Genomic DNA, 18,984 nt, shown 5'->3' with positions numbered 1-18,984 from the left:
GAAGAGTCACACTCACCTCGCATCAGCAGTGGGGAGTGGAGGCAGACAACACCGCCGAAGTCACCGCAGGAGGAGCGGCCACATTCAGTCTGTAATAGTGGGCGAAGGTACAGGACGAAGCCCACGTAGCAGCAGCACAAATATCACTCAAAGGGACACCTCTCAGTGCAGCCCAGGAGGTGGACACCCCTCTGGTGGAATGGCACGTAACCTTAGGAGGCTGAAGACCTCTGGACCTGTATACTTGTAAAATGGCATCCACGACCCAATGCGAGAGTCGCTGCTTTGAGACAGCACAGCCTCTTTTGTGATCACCGTAACACACAAACAGGGCATCCGTTTTCAGGATCCCGGCAGTCGCACTAATGTACTGCTTCAACATTCAGACAGGACACAGGGAACCTGAAACAGATAATCATGGATCAGAATGCGGGACATACACAGCCAAGGAAACTGGCTGGTTAACATGAAAAGTTGAAATTCTCTTGGGTAAAAAGGACAGATTAGGCCACAATGTAACCCCAGATCCGTCAGAATTCCATCGCAAACAGTCCCCAGCGACTGATAAGGCATGGAGCTCTCCCACCCGCTTAGCCGAAGACAGTACAAGTAGAAAGGCAGTCTTCACTGACACCCATTTAAGATCTGCACTTTCAACTGGTTCGAAAGGGGATAAGCTTAAACCTTCCAGGACTAGAGGAAGGTCCCATGAAGGTACGCTTGCAAGCCTTGGAGGCCACAAAAGAGCACCTTTCAAAAAACGACACACTAAGAGGTGTGAACCCACTGACTGGCCATCAACGTAGACGTGCCGGGCAGAGATTGCAGCAACATAAACCTTCAAGGTAGCGACAAAGTCCTTTCTCCAGCAGTTCTTGTAAATATTTGAGGAGAATAGGCACAGGGCAATGCTCCGGGTCTAACTTTTGTTTCTCACACCACTGCGCAAACAGCTTCCATCTGTTGTCATACAAAGCCCTGGTAGAAGCAGCACGTGACTTAAGGATAGTCTGAACAACAGCCTGGTCACAAGAACTTAACAAGGAGTCTGGCCCCTCAACGGCCACACATACAGTTGAAGGCATTCTGGGTGAGGGTGCCAAATCCTCCCCTGTAGCTGTGACAACAAATCCTTCCTCTCCGGGAGAGCCCAAGGTTCTCCCTCAAGGAGTTTGTAAATCATGGGAAACCAAATCCTCCCAGGCCAGAATGGAGCAACCAGCAGCACCCTGTGGCTGCTCTGATCTATCCTGTGTAGTGTCAACATCAGCAGCGGGAGAGCAGGGAAGGCATAAAGGAGGCAATCCGGCCACGGGTGAGCCAATGCATCCTGCCCCAGCGGGCTGTCTGGTTCCAAGAGGGAGTACCATCGTGGGCAATTTGTCGAGGTGCTTGAAGCGAAAAGGTCCACTTCCGCTGCACCATATTTCTGCCAGATCATTTGGACCACAATCGGGTTCAGTCTCCACTCTCCCGGTGGTGGTTTCTGTCTGGAGAGTAAATCCGCTGCGTTGTTCTGTACACCGGGCAGATGAACTGCTCTGACACTCTGAAGGCGAGGCAACGCCCATAAGAGAAGCTTCCGAGTTTCTGCCAATGAGTGATTGGACCTGGTGCCCCCCTGATGGTTTATGTGATAGACTGTTGACGTGTTGTCCGACCGGACAAGAACATGTCTTCCTCTCAGGGCTGGGAGGAAATGCTTGAGAGCCAGTCGCACAGCGCGAAGCTCCAGCACGTTTATGTGTTGGAGTCTCTCCTGGGGACTCCAGACACCCCTCACCATCCTGTGATTCCACACGGCCCCCCAACCTTTGAGTGATGCATCTGTAACAACCACCTCTCGGCGAGAAGGAACAGAGCCTAGAGGGACACCCTTGCAGATGAAGTCCACGTTCCCCCAGGGTTTGAGGTGCAGAAGGCACTGGTTGGAGAGTCGTACAAGCCTGTGCTGATGCAACTTCGAGTTGAGGCCTAGGTTGTTGATCCAAATCTGTAGGGGACGTAAGAACAGAAGTCCCAAAGGTACCACTAGCGACATTGCAGTCAATTTGCCCATCAACCGGAGCAGCAAACCAAAAGGCAGCGTCACAGCCCGTTGAATGTGTGAGACGAGACGAATTACATCGTCCACTCTTTGCGGGGATGGCGATGCAGTCATAGTCAGGGAGTTGATGGAAATGCCGATGAAGGTCGTTTGTTGACTGGGAACAAGAGAACTCTTTGCAAAGTTCACTGTGAGTCCTAAATGAGAGACATGGTTCAGTAGAAGAGCTGTGTCATTGTGCGCCTGCTCCTGAGTCGGAGCGCAGACAAGCCAATCGTCTAAGTAGGGTAGAATTCTTAATCCAAGAGCTTGCAGTGGGGCTAGTGCTGCAGCCATACATCTGGTAAATGTACGAGGGGCAAGAGAGAGGCCGAAAGGAAGCACCCTGAACTGGTATGCCTGACCTTCGAAAGCAAAGTGGAGAAACTGCCTGTGATGAGGCGCCACTGGCACATGGAAATAGGCATCTTTTAAGTCGACACTTGTGAACCAGTCTCCTGGTGCGATAGTTTGAAGGATGTCTACTGTGCGGAGCATGTGAAACTGCAGCACTTTGATATAACGATTCAGACGTCGGAGATCGAGGATAGGACGAAAGCCGCCATCCTTCTTTGGAACAAGGAAGTAAATTGAATAGAACCCCCTGAGCTGGTCTGATCTGTGAACTGGCTCTATGGCCCCCTTCTCCAGGAGTTCCAAAATCTCCTGTTGTAGGGCAGCAGACTGCACCGAGTTGGACACAACAGTCATCCTCACCCCATTGAACTTTGGAGGACGACATCCGAACTGAATTCTGTAACCTTCGAACAAGGTTGAAATGACCCATGGGTCTTGAACTTGAGCCTCCCAGTGGCTGAGTTGATTTTGTGAAAAACGGCTGGGGGCCAAACATTGGCAGTCGGACCCGACCACCTCTGCCTCGCATCCCTGAGGACCTCTGGGTGCGATTACTGGAAGCTCTGCGAAACCGTTCAGTTTTCGGGGGTCTGCCGTGAGTAGGTCATCAGTGACCCTACACTGAGGGCGTGAGCAGCGGGCATCCGGCCGAGCAGCATCAGCTGGAGCTACAACCAGGTTCGCAATAATGCTGTCAACGGCGGGCATACGGTTCAGACCATACTGCGCTGAATCACACATAGAGCTAAGGGCTCTGCAGTCCTGTGATAGATGGGTCAATGATTTGGGGTCCGCCCAACATTGGTGGAGTTCCTCGATATATGGTTGTGAAACTGGAATGTTGAACTCAGGCTTCTGCGTGACTTTGAAAAAGGCACTTGAAGCGGTGGTTTCCGCAGGGGGATTTTCGACCCCAAGCCTGGATAAAGCCAACTGAACATCTTGCTTGACAAAGGATAGTCCAGATTCGGTTTGCGGCATGGACTCTGCCTCGGAGGTATGAGAGCCCACTAATGAATGGCTTGGAGAAAGACTCCTCTCATCCTCATCCTCCACACAGTTTATATCACTTGTCATGTACAAGGAATCAGTTGCAGCAGTAGACACGACATTGTCCTCCTGCTGAGTAACTACATTGGTCTGATCAGCCTCATTAGGGACAGCAGGAACTGTCACTGCATCCTTAGGCTATAGATTCAGAAGCAAGGACTTAATCTGAGCAAACTCAGAAGTCAACGTTTCGACCTTTTCAGCCAAAGCATGGTCATGAGTAACCTTCTTAGCAGAAGGGGCTCCTGCATGTGGGCGTTTACGGCGCTTTGGGTCCTTCCTGGGGCTGGAGGCCAAAGTCGCACTAGATATTCCACTTTCCAATGCCGCAAGTCTAGCAGATCTCTCTGCCAGTGGCATGCTGGCACAATTAAGGCAGGCATCGCCAGTCAGGGCTTCCCTCAGGTGTCCGATCCCAAGACAGGAGGGGCAAAACATATGTCCATCATCTGGGCTCAAGGGAGCCAAACAGGTACTACAGCCATGCAACAAAGGCCCTGTCAACATTGTGGACTGCGTGCAGATGGCTAACGCAAGCCCTGATGGTTACAAATGGAAAGACAAAGCGTGAATCACACGCAGTGTAAATAGTAACACGAGGCACGGAGCGTGAAGCACTCGCAGCCGTCGGCTTGACACGAGGCACGGAGCGTGAAGCACTCACAGCCGTCGGCTTGACACGAGGCACGGAGCGTGAAGCACTCACAGCCGTCGACTTGACACGAGGCACGGAGCGTGAAGCACTCACAGCCGCAGACTCGACACGAGGCACGGAGCGTGAAGCACTCACAGCCGCAGACTCGACACGAGGCACGGAGCGTGAAGCACTCACAGCCGCAGACTCGACACGAGGCACGGAGCGTGAAGCACTCACAGCCGCAGACTCGACACGAGGCACGGAGCGTGAAGCACTCACAGCCGTCGGCTTGACACGAGGCACGGAGCGTGAAGCACTCACAGCCGCAGACTCGACACGAGGCACGGAGCGTGAAGCACTCACAGCCGTCGGCTTGACACGAGGCACGGAGCGTGAAGCACTCACAGTCGCCGGCTTGACACGAGGCACGGAGCGTGAAGCACTCACAGCCGCAGACTCGACACGAGGCACGGAGCGTGAAGCACTCACAGCCGCAGACTCGACACGAGGCACGGAGTGTGAAGCACTCCAGTCGCAGACTCGGCACGAGGCACGGAGCTTGAAACACTCACAGTGTAAAAGCTAATACAAGGCCCGAGCGTGAAACACTCACAGCCACAGTAATAACACGATGCACACAGCCGAAAAAACTCACAGCCCAAGTGCTAAGTCACTTAGAGCAACGACGACAACACTAGCTGCTAGCGGAGCTGTTAAACTTAGCAAATGGCGGCAGTGCAGACGAAGTACTTCAAGGAGTGGAAAACACTCACGGCAAGCCCAACACAGTACACTATACTGGTTCTGATACACACACTACCACGTAGTTAACGGGGTTAGCGACACAACTAAACAAATAGCCAGCTTTCATCGAAACAACACAGCTAATGTGCACAGAGGAAAATATCCAGCAGGGCAGCGGCATGGCGCGCACCCGGCGTTTAGGAAGGTGTACTCACGACAGGCGTCAAAGAATACAAAAAAACGGTGAAGCCGTGTCTCGCAGCCTCTGGAGGACGTGTGCAGTGCACGTAGCTCCAACCGAAGGTGGGTTGCGAGGCTACAAACGAGAGCGGCAATCGCAGCTAAATGCGTTCTCAACCTCTAAGAATGCGAGAATGTAGAAAAGAAGCGAGCGCTGGGTGCGTCTGGTATATAAAGACAACCAGTGACGTCACCCAGGTCACATTCAATGGTGTGACTTTGTTGGTATATATTCTCGACCTCTGTGCTGCGCACATGTAGTTATCCAGGTGCTAAAGCACCGCCCTCTGGCGGTCAGGAGGAATGAAATAGAACTCTTTTTCTGCACATTTTGTTCCACTCCTTTTCAATTTCACTCTGGCATCATCGTATTTGTTCTGTTCAGGCTCAGACTGAGCACCCAGGGGACTCCGCACATTCTCACAGGTGGACGTCTCTGGAGCTGGTTAAGGGTACTTACAGCACTGATGATTCTCCAAGTGACATTGCTGAGATTCGCCTGGACAAAGCTGTCCCTCTCAAGGTGTGTGTCACCCCTAGAAAATAATGCATGCTGCAGCTTTTATGTGGCATTACTCATACCTAGCTTTTGTTTATGGGTTGTTATGGTGGTTAGAGTTAAAATGCAAATATTGATACTGTTGCAGGAAGGGGTGAAGTACGCTGTCCGACTGCGAAACTACGGCAGCCGTACTGCAAACGGGGATGGAGGTATGACCACTGTGCAGTGCTCTGATGGTGTGGCTTTCACCTTCAGCACCTGTAGCTTGAGTAGCAATGGGACAAACCAGACCAGGGGACAGATCCCACAGATTCTCTACTACAGGTGCACACAAAACCTAGCATTTGGTAGCATTTGGAATTTCTTTTTTTTTTTCCCCTGACTTGAGTTTGCTTCTGATCTGAAGGAGTGAGTATGATGGAGACCTCCAGTCTCAGCTGCTGAGCAAAGCCAACGAGGAGGACAAAAATTGTAGCCGAGCTCTGTCTGTGGTCAGCGCAGTCGTTAGAGCGGCAAAGGATCTTCTGCATCGAGCATTTGCTGTGGATGGTAAGCACAGGAGATGACAGTGGCCTCAGGAGTTGCTGTGGGTCGTCTTGTGTTGAACTCTGATCAGATATCTTCTTTTTTTTTTTTTTTTGTTCTTTTTCTCCAGTGGACGATATTCCTGAACTGTTAAGTTCCTCCAGTCTATTCTCCATGCTCCTGCCTCTTATCCTGGCCTACATTGGACCTGTAGCTGCCACTGTACCAAAGGTAAGAGGGGAAACCAGGATTGCAACACCTGTCTTTCACTTTTCGTCTTTCATTGGTGCTGCATTGAGATACAATCCATACTTTTTTCCTCCAGGCTGCTGTGGAGGTGTTTGGACTGGTTCAAGAACTGCTACCCGCTGTCTCTGCTCTCAACCAAAAATATGCACCACCCACTTTCAATCCCAATCAGTCAACAGATAGCACCACCGGCAACCAGCCTGAGCAGGGCCTATCTGCTTGTACCACCTCAAACCACTATTCTGTAATTGAGAGTGATCACCCTTACAAGCAAGCTGGAGTCACACAGTACAGGGTAAAGGGGCACAATAATTATTTAGCAAGTGATTTCAGAGAAACAGGACACCTAAATACCTGTTTATGTTTTAACCCATCTTGTCCGACCTCAGGTATCCTTCCCAGACTGTGTTCGCTGGACCACTATTGAATTTGACCCACAGTGTGGTACTGCACAACCAGAGGATGTCCTACGTCTGCTCATCCCCAGTCGTACCCTCCACCTGTCCAGCTTTTTGGGCAAACCATTAATCCATAACACCATCAACACCTGGACTGAGCTCAAGAAGTTCTCAGGTTCTATAGGCTGGCCAACCACCGTCCTAGTGTTGCCAGGTAAGGAAGTCAGCATACACAACATTGTATACAGATAGATAACAAGATGAACAAACAGGCCTGTGCACCTTCTTTATTGTGCTCATCAGATGTTTTGTCTGAGTGAGTAGAACTGGAAACAGAGAGGCAGTTAAGAGAAAAGTTTGCAGAGAGAGTAGTCAGCACTAATTGTACATTATATGCTATGGAAAAAGTTGGGGGGGGGGGGTGTTAAGCTGGAGATAACGTGGTTGTCATGTATTTTAAATCTGACACTCAACAACTTTTAGTTCAGTTCATTGTATCTATACAGCACTGAATCACATATGTTGCCCCAAGCCACTTCGCATGTGGGTAAGGTTAGACCTTTCTCACCTCCTGAGCAAGTACATTAGCAACAGTGGTAAATAAAAAAAGCATCCTCAGGTGTTTTGATTATAGGAAGAAACCTCACCCAGATCAGAAACAGTGGGGTGGCCATCTGCTTTGGCCATACTAGCAATATCATAATAACAAATAAATCGAAGCACAACAACGAATTGTCATACATGCAGAGACACAAACGTTGCAGATAAGTAACCATATACAGTAGTGTTCAGAATAATAGTAGTACTGTGTGACTAAAAAGATTAATCCAGGTTAGATTCTCACAAATCCAACAAGACTAAGCATTCATGATATGCACACTCTTAAGGCTATGAAATTGGGCTATTAGTAAAAAAAAAAAGTAGAAAAGGGGGTGTTCACAATAATAGTAGTGTGGCATTCAGTCAGTGAGTTTGTCAATTTTGTGGAACAAACAGGTGTGAATCAAGTGTCCCCTATTTAAGGATGAAGCCAGCACCTGTTGAACATGCTTTTCTCTTTGAAAGCCTGAGGAAAATGGGACGTTGTTCAGAAGAACAGCGTAGTTTGATTAAAAAGTTGATTGGCGAGGGGAAAACTTATACGCAAGTGCCACAAATTATAGGCTGTTCATCTACAATGATCTCCAGTGCTTTAAAATGGACAAAAAAAACCAGAGAAGCATGGAAGAAAACGGAAAACCACCATCAAAATGGATAGAAGAATAACCAGAATGGCAAAGGCTCACCCATTGATCAGCTCCAGGATGATCAAAGACAGTCTGGAGTTACCTGTAAGTGCTGTGACAGTTAGAAGACGCTTGTGTGAAGCTAATTTATTTGCAAGAATCCCCCGCAAAGTCCCTCTGTTAAATAAAAGACATGCAGACGAGGCTACAATTTGCCAAAGAACACATCAACTGGCCTAAAGAGAAATGGAGGAATATTTTGTGGACTGATGAGAGTAAAATTGTTCTTTTTGGGTCCAAGGGCCGCAGACAGTTTGTGAGACGACCCCCAAACTCTGAATTCAAGCCACAGTTCACAGTGAAGACAGTGAAGCATGGTGGTGCAAGCATCATGATATGGGCATGTTTCTCCTACTATGGTGTTGGGCCTATATATCGCATACCAGGTATCATGAATCAGTTTGGATATATCCAAATACTTGAAGAGGTCATGTTGCCTTATGCTGAAGAGGACATGCCCTTGAAATGGGTGTTTCAACAAGACAGTAACCCCAAGCACACTAATAAATGAGCAAAATCTTGGTTCCAAACCAACAAAAATATTTCCTCGCAGATGTGAAGAAATCATGAAAAACTGTGGTTATACAACTAAATACTAGTTTAATGATTCACAGGATTGCTAAAAAAGCAGTTTGAACATAATAGTTTTGAGTTTGTAGCATCAACAGCAGATGCTAATATTATTGTGAACACCCCCTTTTCTACTTTTTTTTTTTTTTTTTTTTTACTAATAGCCCAGTTTCATAGTCTTAAGAGAATGCATATCATGAATGCTTGGTCTTGTTGGATTTGTGAGAACCTACTGAATCTACTGGTACCTTGTTTCCCATGTAACAATAAGAAATATACTCAAAACCTGGATTAATCTTTTTAGTCACATAGCACTACTATTATTCTGAGCACTACTGTACATATTATAGTCCGGTGGTTGCAATGATCATTGGCTCAAAGGATGTCCAAACGGTGTAAAGTAGAGTGTCAGGAAATTGATTGCAATTGGCAGGTCAGTGATAGATACCAGATCAGCCATTGAAGAGAACATTCTCCAGTTTTCATCCACATCAAGCTTTTTTAATTCCTTGGCACACCTCGGATTCCGACCAGTGCCCTGTTGATTTGAAAATAATTGCTTTGTTTATTATATTATCTATTAGGAAGGGGTATCACGAACCAGCCTGTATGTTTTTTTTCTGCCAGTTACAAAAACAGGTCTTTGCGGTGCCAAACTCTGCATCTATCAACGAGCAAACCTGATGCAGTGACCCTGCAAACATGTGTAGGCCCACATTTATCCACAGAGAAAATTGATCTGGCATTGATAAATAAGCAGAATCAATTCATACAGAAAAAAAATCTTACCAGTTAGAGAAGAAGAAAGATCTTTATTGTCATTGTAGCTGCATACAACAAAATTGTCCTCTGCATTTTACCCATCATAATTATAGTTAGACACAATCCAACCACTAGGAGCAGTGGGCAGCCACAGTCCGGCGCCCGTGGGCCGACTCCAGATGTAGAGACGCTGCCTTGGTCACGGGCAGAGAAAGACCCTAAATAAACATGTTTTTGATTGTGGGAGGTAACCAGAGTGCCCATTGGGCGCTAGTCTGGACCAGACAGGAAGCAATCCCACAACCGTCTTGCTGTGAGGCATCGGTGCTAACCACTAAACCGCTGTGCCATCCATCCTGCCAATTCCCATCTCTATTGTCTGTGATTATGTATAGAACCTTTCTTAGTTGTCTTTTTTGTGATAAAGTTTCCTGTCCGCTCTGCCTTCAGGTAATGAAGTGCTGTTCTCACTGGAAACTGCCTCTGATTATGTCAAAGATGAGAAAGCTTGTTTCTATGGCTTCAAGTGTGTTGCAGTGGGGTACGAATTCAACCCTGGCCCTGATGAGGTACAAACATTCCCAAATATTCTTTTGAGAAACATTTTGGACAGTTATGTTTTAAAAAAAAAAAAAAAAAACTGAGTGTCTGTTTTCTGACGACTCATTTTTTGACATTTCAGGGTATCATTCAGCTGGAGAAAGAGCTGGCCTACTTAGGGAGCGTGTGTGCTGCAGCTCTGATGAAGAAAGACCTGGCACTGCCAATAGGTATGAAAAACCATGAATACTGTTTTTTTGTCAGGGAATAAATCATTCTGTGTCATGCCACAATACAGATTTGGGGGAGAGTATTCATTGGGTGTAATGTCTTGAGTAAATCACTTATCTTTGTCACTTCAGGCAATGAATTGGAAGAGGATCTTGAGATTCTTGAGGAAGCCTCTCTTCAGGTAAGGAATTTTCTAAGTAGGTATTACAAAAATGACATAGTATCTCGCACTCTTCTTTAATTCATCCTCATTTCCCTCTACCTCCACCCAGGTGTGTAAGGCCCACTCAGGCATTTTGGGAAAGGGCCTAGCCTTGTCTCACTCTCCCACCATCCTTGAGGCCTTGGAGGGGAATCTTCCTCTTCACCTCCAAACCAATGAGCACTCCTTCCTCGAGGACTTCATCACCTGTGTCCAGAACTCAAGTGGAGGCCGTCTGGCCAGGTAGGAACCTATGGGTTTTGGTTAAATTCCAAGTAGATGCTCACCCGTGTTGTTGAAGTTGAACACAAACCAGCCAAATTTCACCAAGCGCGAAATTTTACTTTTAATTTTACTTCAATTTTGCTTTTAATTTTTCCACAGTTGTTCAGGGTTTGATTGCCAATTGCTTTAAACCAAAAACATTTTTTTTCTTTTGTCTTCATCCAGGTGGCTGCAGCCGGACTCATATGCAGACCCCCAGAAAACATCTCTGATACTCAACAAGGATGACATACGCTGTGGGTGGCCAACCACTGTGGTCGTACAGACCAAAGACCAATATGGGGATGTGGTTCATGTTCCAAACATGAAGGTGAGGAGAGTGTATTTATGCTTTGTTGCAAAGGCTTTGATATCTAAATGGATTGAATTGAAGATGCTGTTCTTCACCATTACACTCATGTCATACATTTACAACTGGTTTGTGTGTTTTTGTTTTTTAAAGGTTGAGGTAAAGGCTGTACCTGTTTCACAGAAGAAGTCGATGCAGCCGGACAATGTCAAGAAGCTTCAGCGTCTTCCTGGAAACTCCTCCCCATCATCCACTGGCCCAGACTTAACCTTTGGCGGTCTGCCTGTCCCCAAGTTGGACAGCACATACGAGCCTGTGATTGTCAAAGAGGCTCGATACATTGCCATCACCATGATGAAGGTTAGGGTCTTGATTTCTTGTTGAAATTTTTGCGGATGACTGTTGATCAACCAGACCGACTATTAGAATCTGTGCTACCTATAGGAAACCAGGCATATGTTGGCAAAATTACAAAATTACTAATGTTGATTACTGATACTGCCCCTGAGTAATATCTACTGTAAATTTAATACTTGTGACATCTTTAAGAAATAAGCGTTAAGTGTCAAGTACACGTTGCACGATCAGTGATTTTCCAGACTATAAATTGCACGGCAATATAAACCACAGCTGTTAAAAAACAAACATAGGTATGTAATTCACACTGGAGTAAGTTGCATTTATTTTTGAAACATGGTGCTTTTGTAGTAACAAGAAGCAAAATTAATTTCATCAGCACATTATGTATTTATAATGCAAACACTGCCTTCAGCAGCAGAAGCTAATGAGCTAATTATTGTTATCATATCACATGCAAAATGTGCATAAACTGCTTTTTTATAGCCACTGACCATACGGGAGGCAATCATGCAATGTAATAGGAGGATTGCATACCCGTCATATTGGATTTTGGTCATGCAGGAGATTGTGGGAAATATGTCCTTGCTGTGGACACATAGACACACTCAGGAAGTAAACAGAAGGCTCAGGATGCCGGGGATTACTTGTGTCCCTGGATGCTTCACTTGCCATCTCAAGCAGTTGTGGCCAACCCTGGTCCTTGAGGGCACCTGCCCTGCATGTTTTCTATCTCTCCCTGTTCCACTCCAAAGCAATAACACAATCAGGTGTCCTCAGCCAATCAAGAGCTGGAAGACACCACTCTTAAAAAAAAAAATCACGTGTGACTTGAGTAGGTAGACGTGGAAAACTCGCAGGGCAGGGCCTCTCCAGGACCGGGGATGGTTACCCCTGCTGTACTTTAAATATATATTTTGTATTCTCCGAGCACAGAGGTCACCAACCCCGCCGTGTGTAAAAATTAAAAGCACCTGGTTGCAGCAGAATGCAGAAAAAATGAAACGCTCTGCACGTGTGCCACTGGGGCAGTTGACATTTGCTGTTTTGGTATGCTTAGATATTTTGGGTCAAGGATGAACGGTGCCAAAACAGAACATTGATAGGACTAATATTTTTGGTGAAACTACCAGATATTAGCTAATGTTGCTAATTACATTCTGGACTAACACAATATTCCAGGAGGGGCAGTAAATCAACTTTATATTAAAACCGTGAGTGCCTGCTTGTGTGATTTTTATTATTATTATATTTATTATTATTTTTTTATTTGTCTGTTCAGTTCAATGTAAGTACATAATGTAATTATAAATACGTTAAAAATACATGACTGGCACAAGAAAGTGAAAACACTTATTTCCATTGTGGTCCATTTAAAAATCAAATGACAAAATAAAAGTAATGTGTATATGATAACAACAACCTAAATAATTTATAAATGCATTAAGACAGTAAATTAACATACAAAAAAAATCACATAATTAAAAGGAAATTAAAGAGTTGAGTTCCTCTTCTAAAAACTGCTGAGGTCTAAGGTTCTAAAAACATTCTGGACTCACATTGGTAAATTCATTGCCATTTGCTACTTTTGTCATTTCTGAAACATTGTAATTGTCTCTTTTTCTACTTATAATTGCACACAAGCTTTGCTTAATTTATTACCACCCTTGAAAAATGTCAGCTACCTATTTTATCAACTATATCCAATCCCTCAGGCTGCCCCCAGGCTTTGGAACAGTCTCCCCCTCTATATTAGATCATCCCAGACCTTAGAGACCTTTAAATCCTCCCTAAAAACCCACTTCTTCTCCCTGGTGTTTGATAAATGAGCAAATGCAAACTTTGTTTTATTGTTTTTGCTGATTTCTGTAATTTTATTTTTGTCATTATTGTTATTATTATTTTTAATCTCTTTCTTGATTTACCTATTATTGGGCGTAACCTTGTGCCCACTTCTGTACAGCACTTTGGCCGACTGCTGTCATTTTAAATGTGCTCTGGAAATAAAGTTTGAGTTGAGTGGCTGAAATTTTAAGATGATAAAATATTTCTTTTTCCCATTGTGATCTTTGACATACAGTTTGGTAACCCCTTGCATTTCCATGGTGCTGTGAACTTGAGATTTTCTGGAAGCATCGAGGCTGAACTTAAGTTGATCTCCAGGCGTGCTAATGTTTTTAGACACATTGCATGGTACAAGCCCAATATACTGCATCATCAAACCGCGGGTTTGATCACATTTGTGAGCAACCGTGATCCCCACCCGCCAGGTTGTCATGGTTATAAACTGTCCTTCCGTGATGCGTATCTGTGAAAATGAGAATGGGGCTTGACACTACAGATGGCACTCTGATCTGATATTCACTGGTAAATTCATTACCATTTGCTACTTTTGTCATTTCTGGAAAAAATGTAATTGTCTCATTTTCTACGTATCATTGCAAAATTGGAGGAGATATTGATAGACTCATGTGATTCTTCTGCTCTTCTTTGTTTTCTAGGCATATGAAAGCTACTCGTTTGAAGAGTTGCGTTTTGCTTCACCCACCCCAAAGAGGTGAGCATGGCCGTGCAGAAACAGGACGATTCCTTAGTGTGTAACCATCTCAACGCTTTTTCGTTTCCATTCAGACCCAGTGAGAACATGCTGATTCGTGCCAATACTGATGGAACGTACAGTGCCAACTGGACTCCGGGAGCAGTAGGACTCTATACAATCCACGTCACCATTGATGGCATTGAAATAGGCACGTGTGTGCACAAAGCCCTACTCTCCTCTGAATTACATTCTCAGGATGGTCATTTCCAGTGCCACATTTTATAATTGATGTTCCTACAGATGCTGGTTTGGAGGTAGAAGTAAAAGATCCTCCGAAAGGTATGATACCTCCTGGAACTCAGATGGTCAAACCAAAGGCTGAGCCGCAGCCTAGCAAGGTGAGCGTTTACTTTTTCCCTTGTGTCATGCTGCTACGTGCACGTCAACACATTAATAAAATGCATGCAACGTCACAGTTGACCTCCAAGGTGCACACACAACAGAGAACCCGCACAGTTTGTCCTCCATTGAACATCTGTCAGCAGCATTTCTGAACTACAAATTCTTAAAACTTGAATTAAGCAGGATTTTGAATTTAAAATATTAGGGTTGTAACAAAATGGTTCAGCACTGCATGGCTTGCAGTTCAGTTTGAGGTACTTGCTGTATTTTTAATAACTTGTGAATGAAATCAAAACACAATCTCTGAATCTTTGTCATCCTGTTTGGGCAGGCTTCAGACTGTAGCTTTCCTTTTTTTTCTCAAGCTTCAGTGTTTGGGATTAATTAGTTACATATAACATTAAGGAATAAATGTAATTGTAATCTGTTACAACTGTTGAGAGTGAGAGAGAAAAGTTCCTCCTTAAAATATTTGTGATTACAAAGGGATTACATTTGGATATGATTGAAAAAAATCAAATGTGTGAAATATTCATTAAGCCTATGTTGCTTTACACCTTTGCTGTGCAGGAATGGCGAAATTCTCAACAACATGGGTCACCAAAAGCTGCTGAGACAAATTTCATTGGTGCTCATTTTGAATTTGCAGTGCCACGTCCTAAGCAACGGCTGTCTCGGTGTTGCCCATTTAGGGACTTAACTTTTTGCATAGGGGCTACAAATCCTGTCTAGTAACTAGCGACAAATCTGGAGACTTTTATTCCACACAAACCGGTCAGTTGTGTAACAGTGGAATTGTTTAGAATGTTCTCATGCAATCTTAATTCAAGTTGAACTTGAGCTCTGGATAAAATTATGTTGTATGTGCATTAATGGTAAATGTCCATCAGGTGGAGATATTGCTCCATTTCAAGAACCTTAGAGTACAGTCTGCTGTGGGATACAATGACAACCCTGCTCATATAGTGGAGTGCTCCAGCACTTAGTCATTTCAAATTTATGCAAACGTTTCATATTTGGTATCAAATTGAATGTAAATAGCTATAGAACAACTTTAGTTCAAGTGTTAAGCTCTCCTGTCAAATTTATTATTTTGATATTTTATTATGTTTTTTTTATATAAATTATTTCAATGTATTCATTTTTTCACATTTTATGTAGGAGAAAATAAAGAACACTTATTGTAAATTTACAAATATAATTATATATTAAAATTGTTTTAAAATAATGGTCCTTATCAAAATGATACATGTTTGTTACAACTTATCATGCATTTTTATGAGAGTGTGACCTATGTTGTTATCCCCTTCTGTGTACATAGGTTACTAGTAATGAGGACACTTTGCACCTTGTGACTACAGGGTGGCGTGTGTAAAAAACAGATGTGTGACTGGATGGAAATTCCCAACATGGGGTGAAAGTCTAGCTACAAATTTTGCACTTTTCACTATTTGGATATTGATATAATCTTGGATATTTAAATAAATATTTGTAAATATGAGTTTATTGAATAATTCACAAATAACAAAAACATGCAGTAATTATTTTAATTTGTCAGAGAATTCAAATATATGAATAATTTAACTCAAGTTAATTATTCATAAAGTACTGTATAAAAATCCACATCAAAAGTAATATTACACAAATTATATAAGAATAATGACTTTTCCGAATGTATGTCAGAATCACAGTTTGTAAGGCGACCATTTAAAAAAATAGCTAAAGAAAAAATAATAATGTGAGAGCTTGACACTCAAACCAAAATTGCTCTGTTGTATTTCCTACAAATTGATGCCAAAAATGAAACTTTTGCATCGATTGGAACTGAAAAGATGAAATTGCATATGTACACCCCCCACTAACAGCAGTAGATAACGTCTAATGTCTAATAAAGGATTAGCAGTAGTCATAGTTGTGAGGTCTACATACTGGCAGGTTTGAATGTATATTTTTAAGATTTTTCAGCTTTATTGACCAGTTTAAAACATTTGTTAAAAAAGTAACCATATGTAATAAGTTACATTACTCTGAAGTCATTAAAATAATTACATACGAGATTTTTAACAGAGCAGCTCGTAATCTCTAATCTGTTACATTTAAAAAATAGCCTTCCTGACACCGCAGATCTTAAAATATGAAACGGACCCTTAAATGCCTGATTGTGGCTCAGTGTAGACTGAATCATGGGTACAGAACCATACTCTTCAGGCGGACCTTGTAAAAACACAAAATCACCCCCCCCCCCCCCCCAATATCAGGAAGGATGACCTGTTTTCATAGTGGCATCCACACTGCAGCACAGCCGACATTACCGCTAACTACCTGGTTAACCTGCACAGCTTCCTTCAGCATCTGGCGAGGACAAACCCTGGAACGCTAAGTGCTCTTTTATTTAGTGACCCAACGTGATTCACAGAGTACTCAGTGTCAGCCTGCTTGATGCTGACCGCTAACGCCGGGCTGTCTGCTGACCGCTAACGCCAGGGTGCCTGTTGACTGGACTGAACTCACAAGCCGACTGAGCCTTATGTGTTTCTTAGAAGGGGCCGAATAAACCTTGATGATAAGTGACGTGAACACTTGACAGAATGTACAGTCCACAGGGAAAAACAAAAGTTTCCGGTGTTGCTCAGTTCTGCTGAACGTGTCAGGATCAAACATTGATGCCACATTGACGGTTATTTAATAAGCAGAGATATTAAAGTTAGTGTGTGTGATATTTTTAAATTTTATTTATTTATTTCTGTCTGTTATTTTTACCCTTTCTGCCATATTGGAGTTGTTCTGCATCAGAGGCGTGAGGCATGGTATAATTTGTAGTCATGGGTTCGGTTTTTGTTTCTGCTTTTCACACTCTGGAGCTGAGATATTGGACACCGTAGTCTCGTTTGAGGGTGGGAGATAACGGGGTTCAAAGAAAGAACATATGACGCAAAAATGGTCCTTCCGGGGACAGACCCATTATTATTATTCACATTAAATCTCACTAAAACTTACCGACACAACTGTTCCCATTTGCCTTGTCTTCCCCTCTCCACTGGCAACTGAAAAAAACTACTTTTCAAGACTGCTTCGAAGATTGCAGCCAAAACCAAAACAGTACAACATCCGTCCTTGTGAAGTGATGCTGTGTTTGTGCAGGCTGTCCCCAGAAGTGGTCATATCCCGCCGTATCACGCAGGGGTTCAAACGAGACTGCGCTGCCAGAATGGTGTAAAAGTCTCTCAGGCTGCAATGCGAGTGATAAAATATCACGTATTGCATGACATATATGGTTATTTACAACAGCAAGACTATTCCAGTGCACACGTAAACTTCCTGTTTGTAGGTTGTTTGTCAACTGTAATAGTAAAGACGGTTATTGTCTGTTCACATACAGCTTTAGGGTATCGAACAAGTCATTAAAAGTGTACTTTAAAGGGGCACTCATTCATGCTAGGTTTAAATAGATGTGGCTTTTTTCATCCATGCATGGTAGCATATACAGGGGCATCGTTTTCAGCGCTTTGTGTCTGTCTGCCAGTGTGTGCATTTCAAATGTTGAAATCTTACAACCTACAAACTTCCATACATCCTTTACATTATGCAAATGTGAAGAAATACAACCACTAGATGGCACTTCAGACCTTCTTGAAAGTTTCTGACAACATTCTGAGAAGTCATTATAATAGTTCTACGGCAGAAGAAGCAAGCATAAGCAGTAGTGTAGACGGAGGTGGTCTGTGCTGCCACTAACTACTTAATGAAAAGATGATATATACATTCCGCCATTGATAACTGTTTTCTTCTTGTACTTTTGCTTTGGGTTGTGTCTTGCTTGAACTTTGGCACCACTGCCCCCACAATTTCTGCTGGTACTGCACTGTCTTGTCCATTTCCATATACCTTTAGAAATTGGATGCAATTATGGAAGAAATGTATGTAGAGTGCGGTCAGAAGGCGCCGCCCATATCCATATTTAACGGCGAGCATTTATATGTACTTTTCCTGCCACCTGCTGAACACTGTATGCTGTGCCCTCGTCAGGGCACTCTACCCAACAGTGCCCACCTTCACATCAGCATCAGCTTTAAGCTAGCAAACGTGGTCAACCATGATGCCAGATACAGGGCTAAAATATACAACAGAATAGGGTGGTGGGGGGGTGGAATTAAAGAATGGATAGAATGTGTGGCTGGGGATGGTGCCAGAATTCTTCATCTGCACTGAAAATTAGTGACCGCTAACTCAAAACATGGTTTAGGAAAGTATGGAATCCTGTTTCAAAACATTGTCCCAGAGTCCGTATCAAAAGGAGGGCTTGATGAACACGGTCACCTGTTGGATGGTTTACAAATCTGCATATATATATATATATATATATATATATATATATATATATATATATATATATATATAATATAAAATTGTCTTTGTATTGGTCACATGAGCTGTGACCTTGAAAGGTTAAACTCAAGATCATCACTGTTTAACAGTTTGGAGTCCATATGGATTAAACACAGTGGAAGGTTTGCTTGTTAGTCGACGGTAAAGCGGTTCCCTTTTGGATAGATTCATGTCAAGGCCTCAAAGAACACACACAGAATTAATTTGTAAGAATCATTGTCAGTGGTAATAGTCCATGAGTCAGTCATGAATTTTGACCTAATTGCTACCACTTAAGGGGAAAAAAACGACACTTAGAATCCAGCCTCAGTGTATCATGGCCTACGCAAAAATGTATGATAGCCATC

The 18,984-nt window shown here is 43.7% G+C and overlaps 1 protein-coding gene across 15 annotated transcripts in view; it reads left to right on the top strand.

Moving 5' to 3' along the window:
• mycbp2 (MYC binding protein 2) overlaps nt 1-18,984 on the top strand; it is a 172,343-nt gene that overhangs the window by 100,995 nt on the left and 52,364 nt on the right. For all 15 annotated transcript variants that reach the window (XM_034187206.1, XM_034187207.1, XM_034187197.1 and 12 more), the window contains 15 exons: nt 5,500-5,637; nt 5,762-5,940; nt 6,023-6,165; nt 6,272-6,372; nt 6,467-6,685; nt 6,780-7,002; nt 9,857-9,975; nt 10,089-10,176; nt 10,309-10,358; nt 10,450-10,622; nt 10,830-10,974; nt 11,107-11,313; nt 13,812-13,867; nt 13,942-14,057; nt 14,150-14,247. In XM_034187206.1, coding sequence (XP_034043097.1) covers nt 5,500-5,637; nt 5,762-5,940; nt 6,023-6,165; nt 6,272-6,372; nt 6,467-6,685; nt 6,780-7,002; nt 9,857-9,975; nt 10,089-10,176; nt 10,309-10,358; nt 10,450-10,622; nt 10,830-10,974; nt 11,107-11,313; nt 13,812-13,867; nt 13,942-14,057; nt 14,150-14,247 — 2,055 coding nt within the window. The remainder of the gene's footprint in view (nt 1-5,499; nt 5,638-5,761; nt 5,941-6,022; nt 6,166-6,271; nt 6,373-6,466; nt 6,686-6,779; nt 7,003-9,856; nt 9,976-10,088; nt 10,177-10,308; nt 10,359-10,449; nt 10,623-10,829; nt 10,975-11,106; nt 11,314-13,811; nt 13,868-13,941; nt 14,058-14,149; nt 14,248-18,984) is intronic.

Source organism: Thalassophryne amazonica, chromosome 14 (genome assembly GCF_902500255.1).
Source record: "Thalassophryne amazonica chromosome 14, fThaAma1.1, whole genome shotgun sequence".
In the NCBI taxonomy this organism is placed as follows: Eukaryota; Metazoa; Chordata; class Actinopteri; order Batrachoidiformes; family Batrachoididae; genus Thalassophryne; species Thalassophryne amazonica.
Note: the sequence above shows the minus strand (reverse complement) of the source record. Positions and strands in the feature narration are given on the sequence as shown.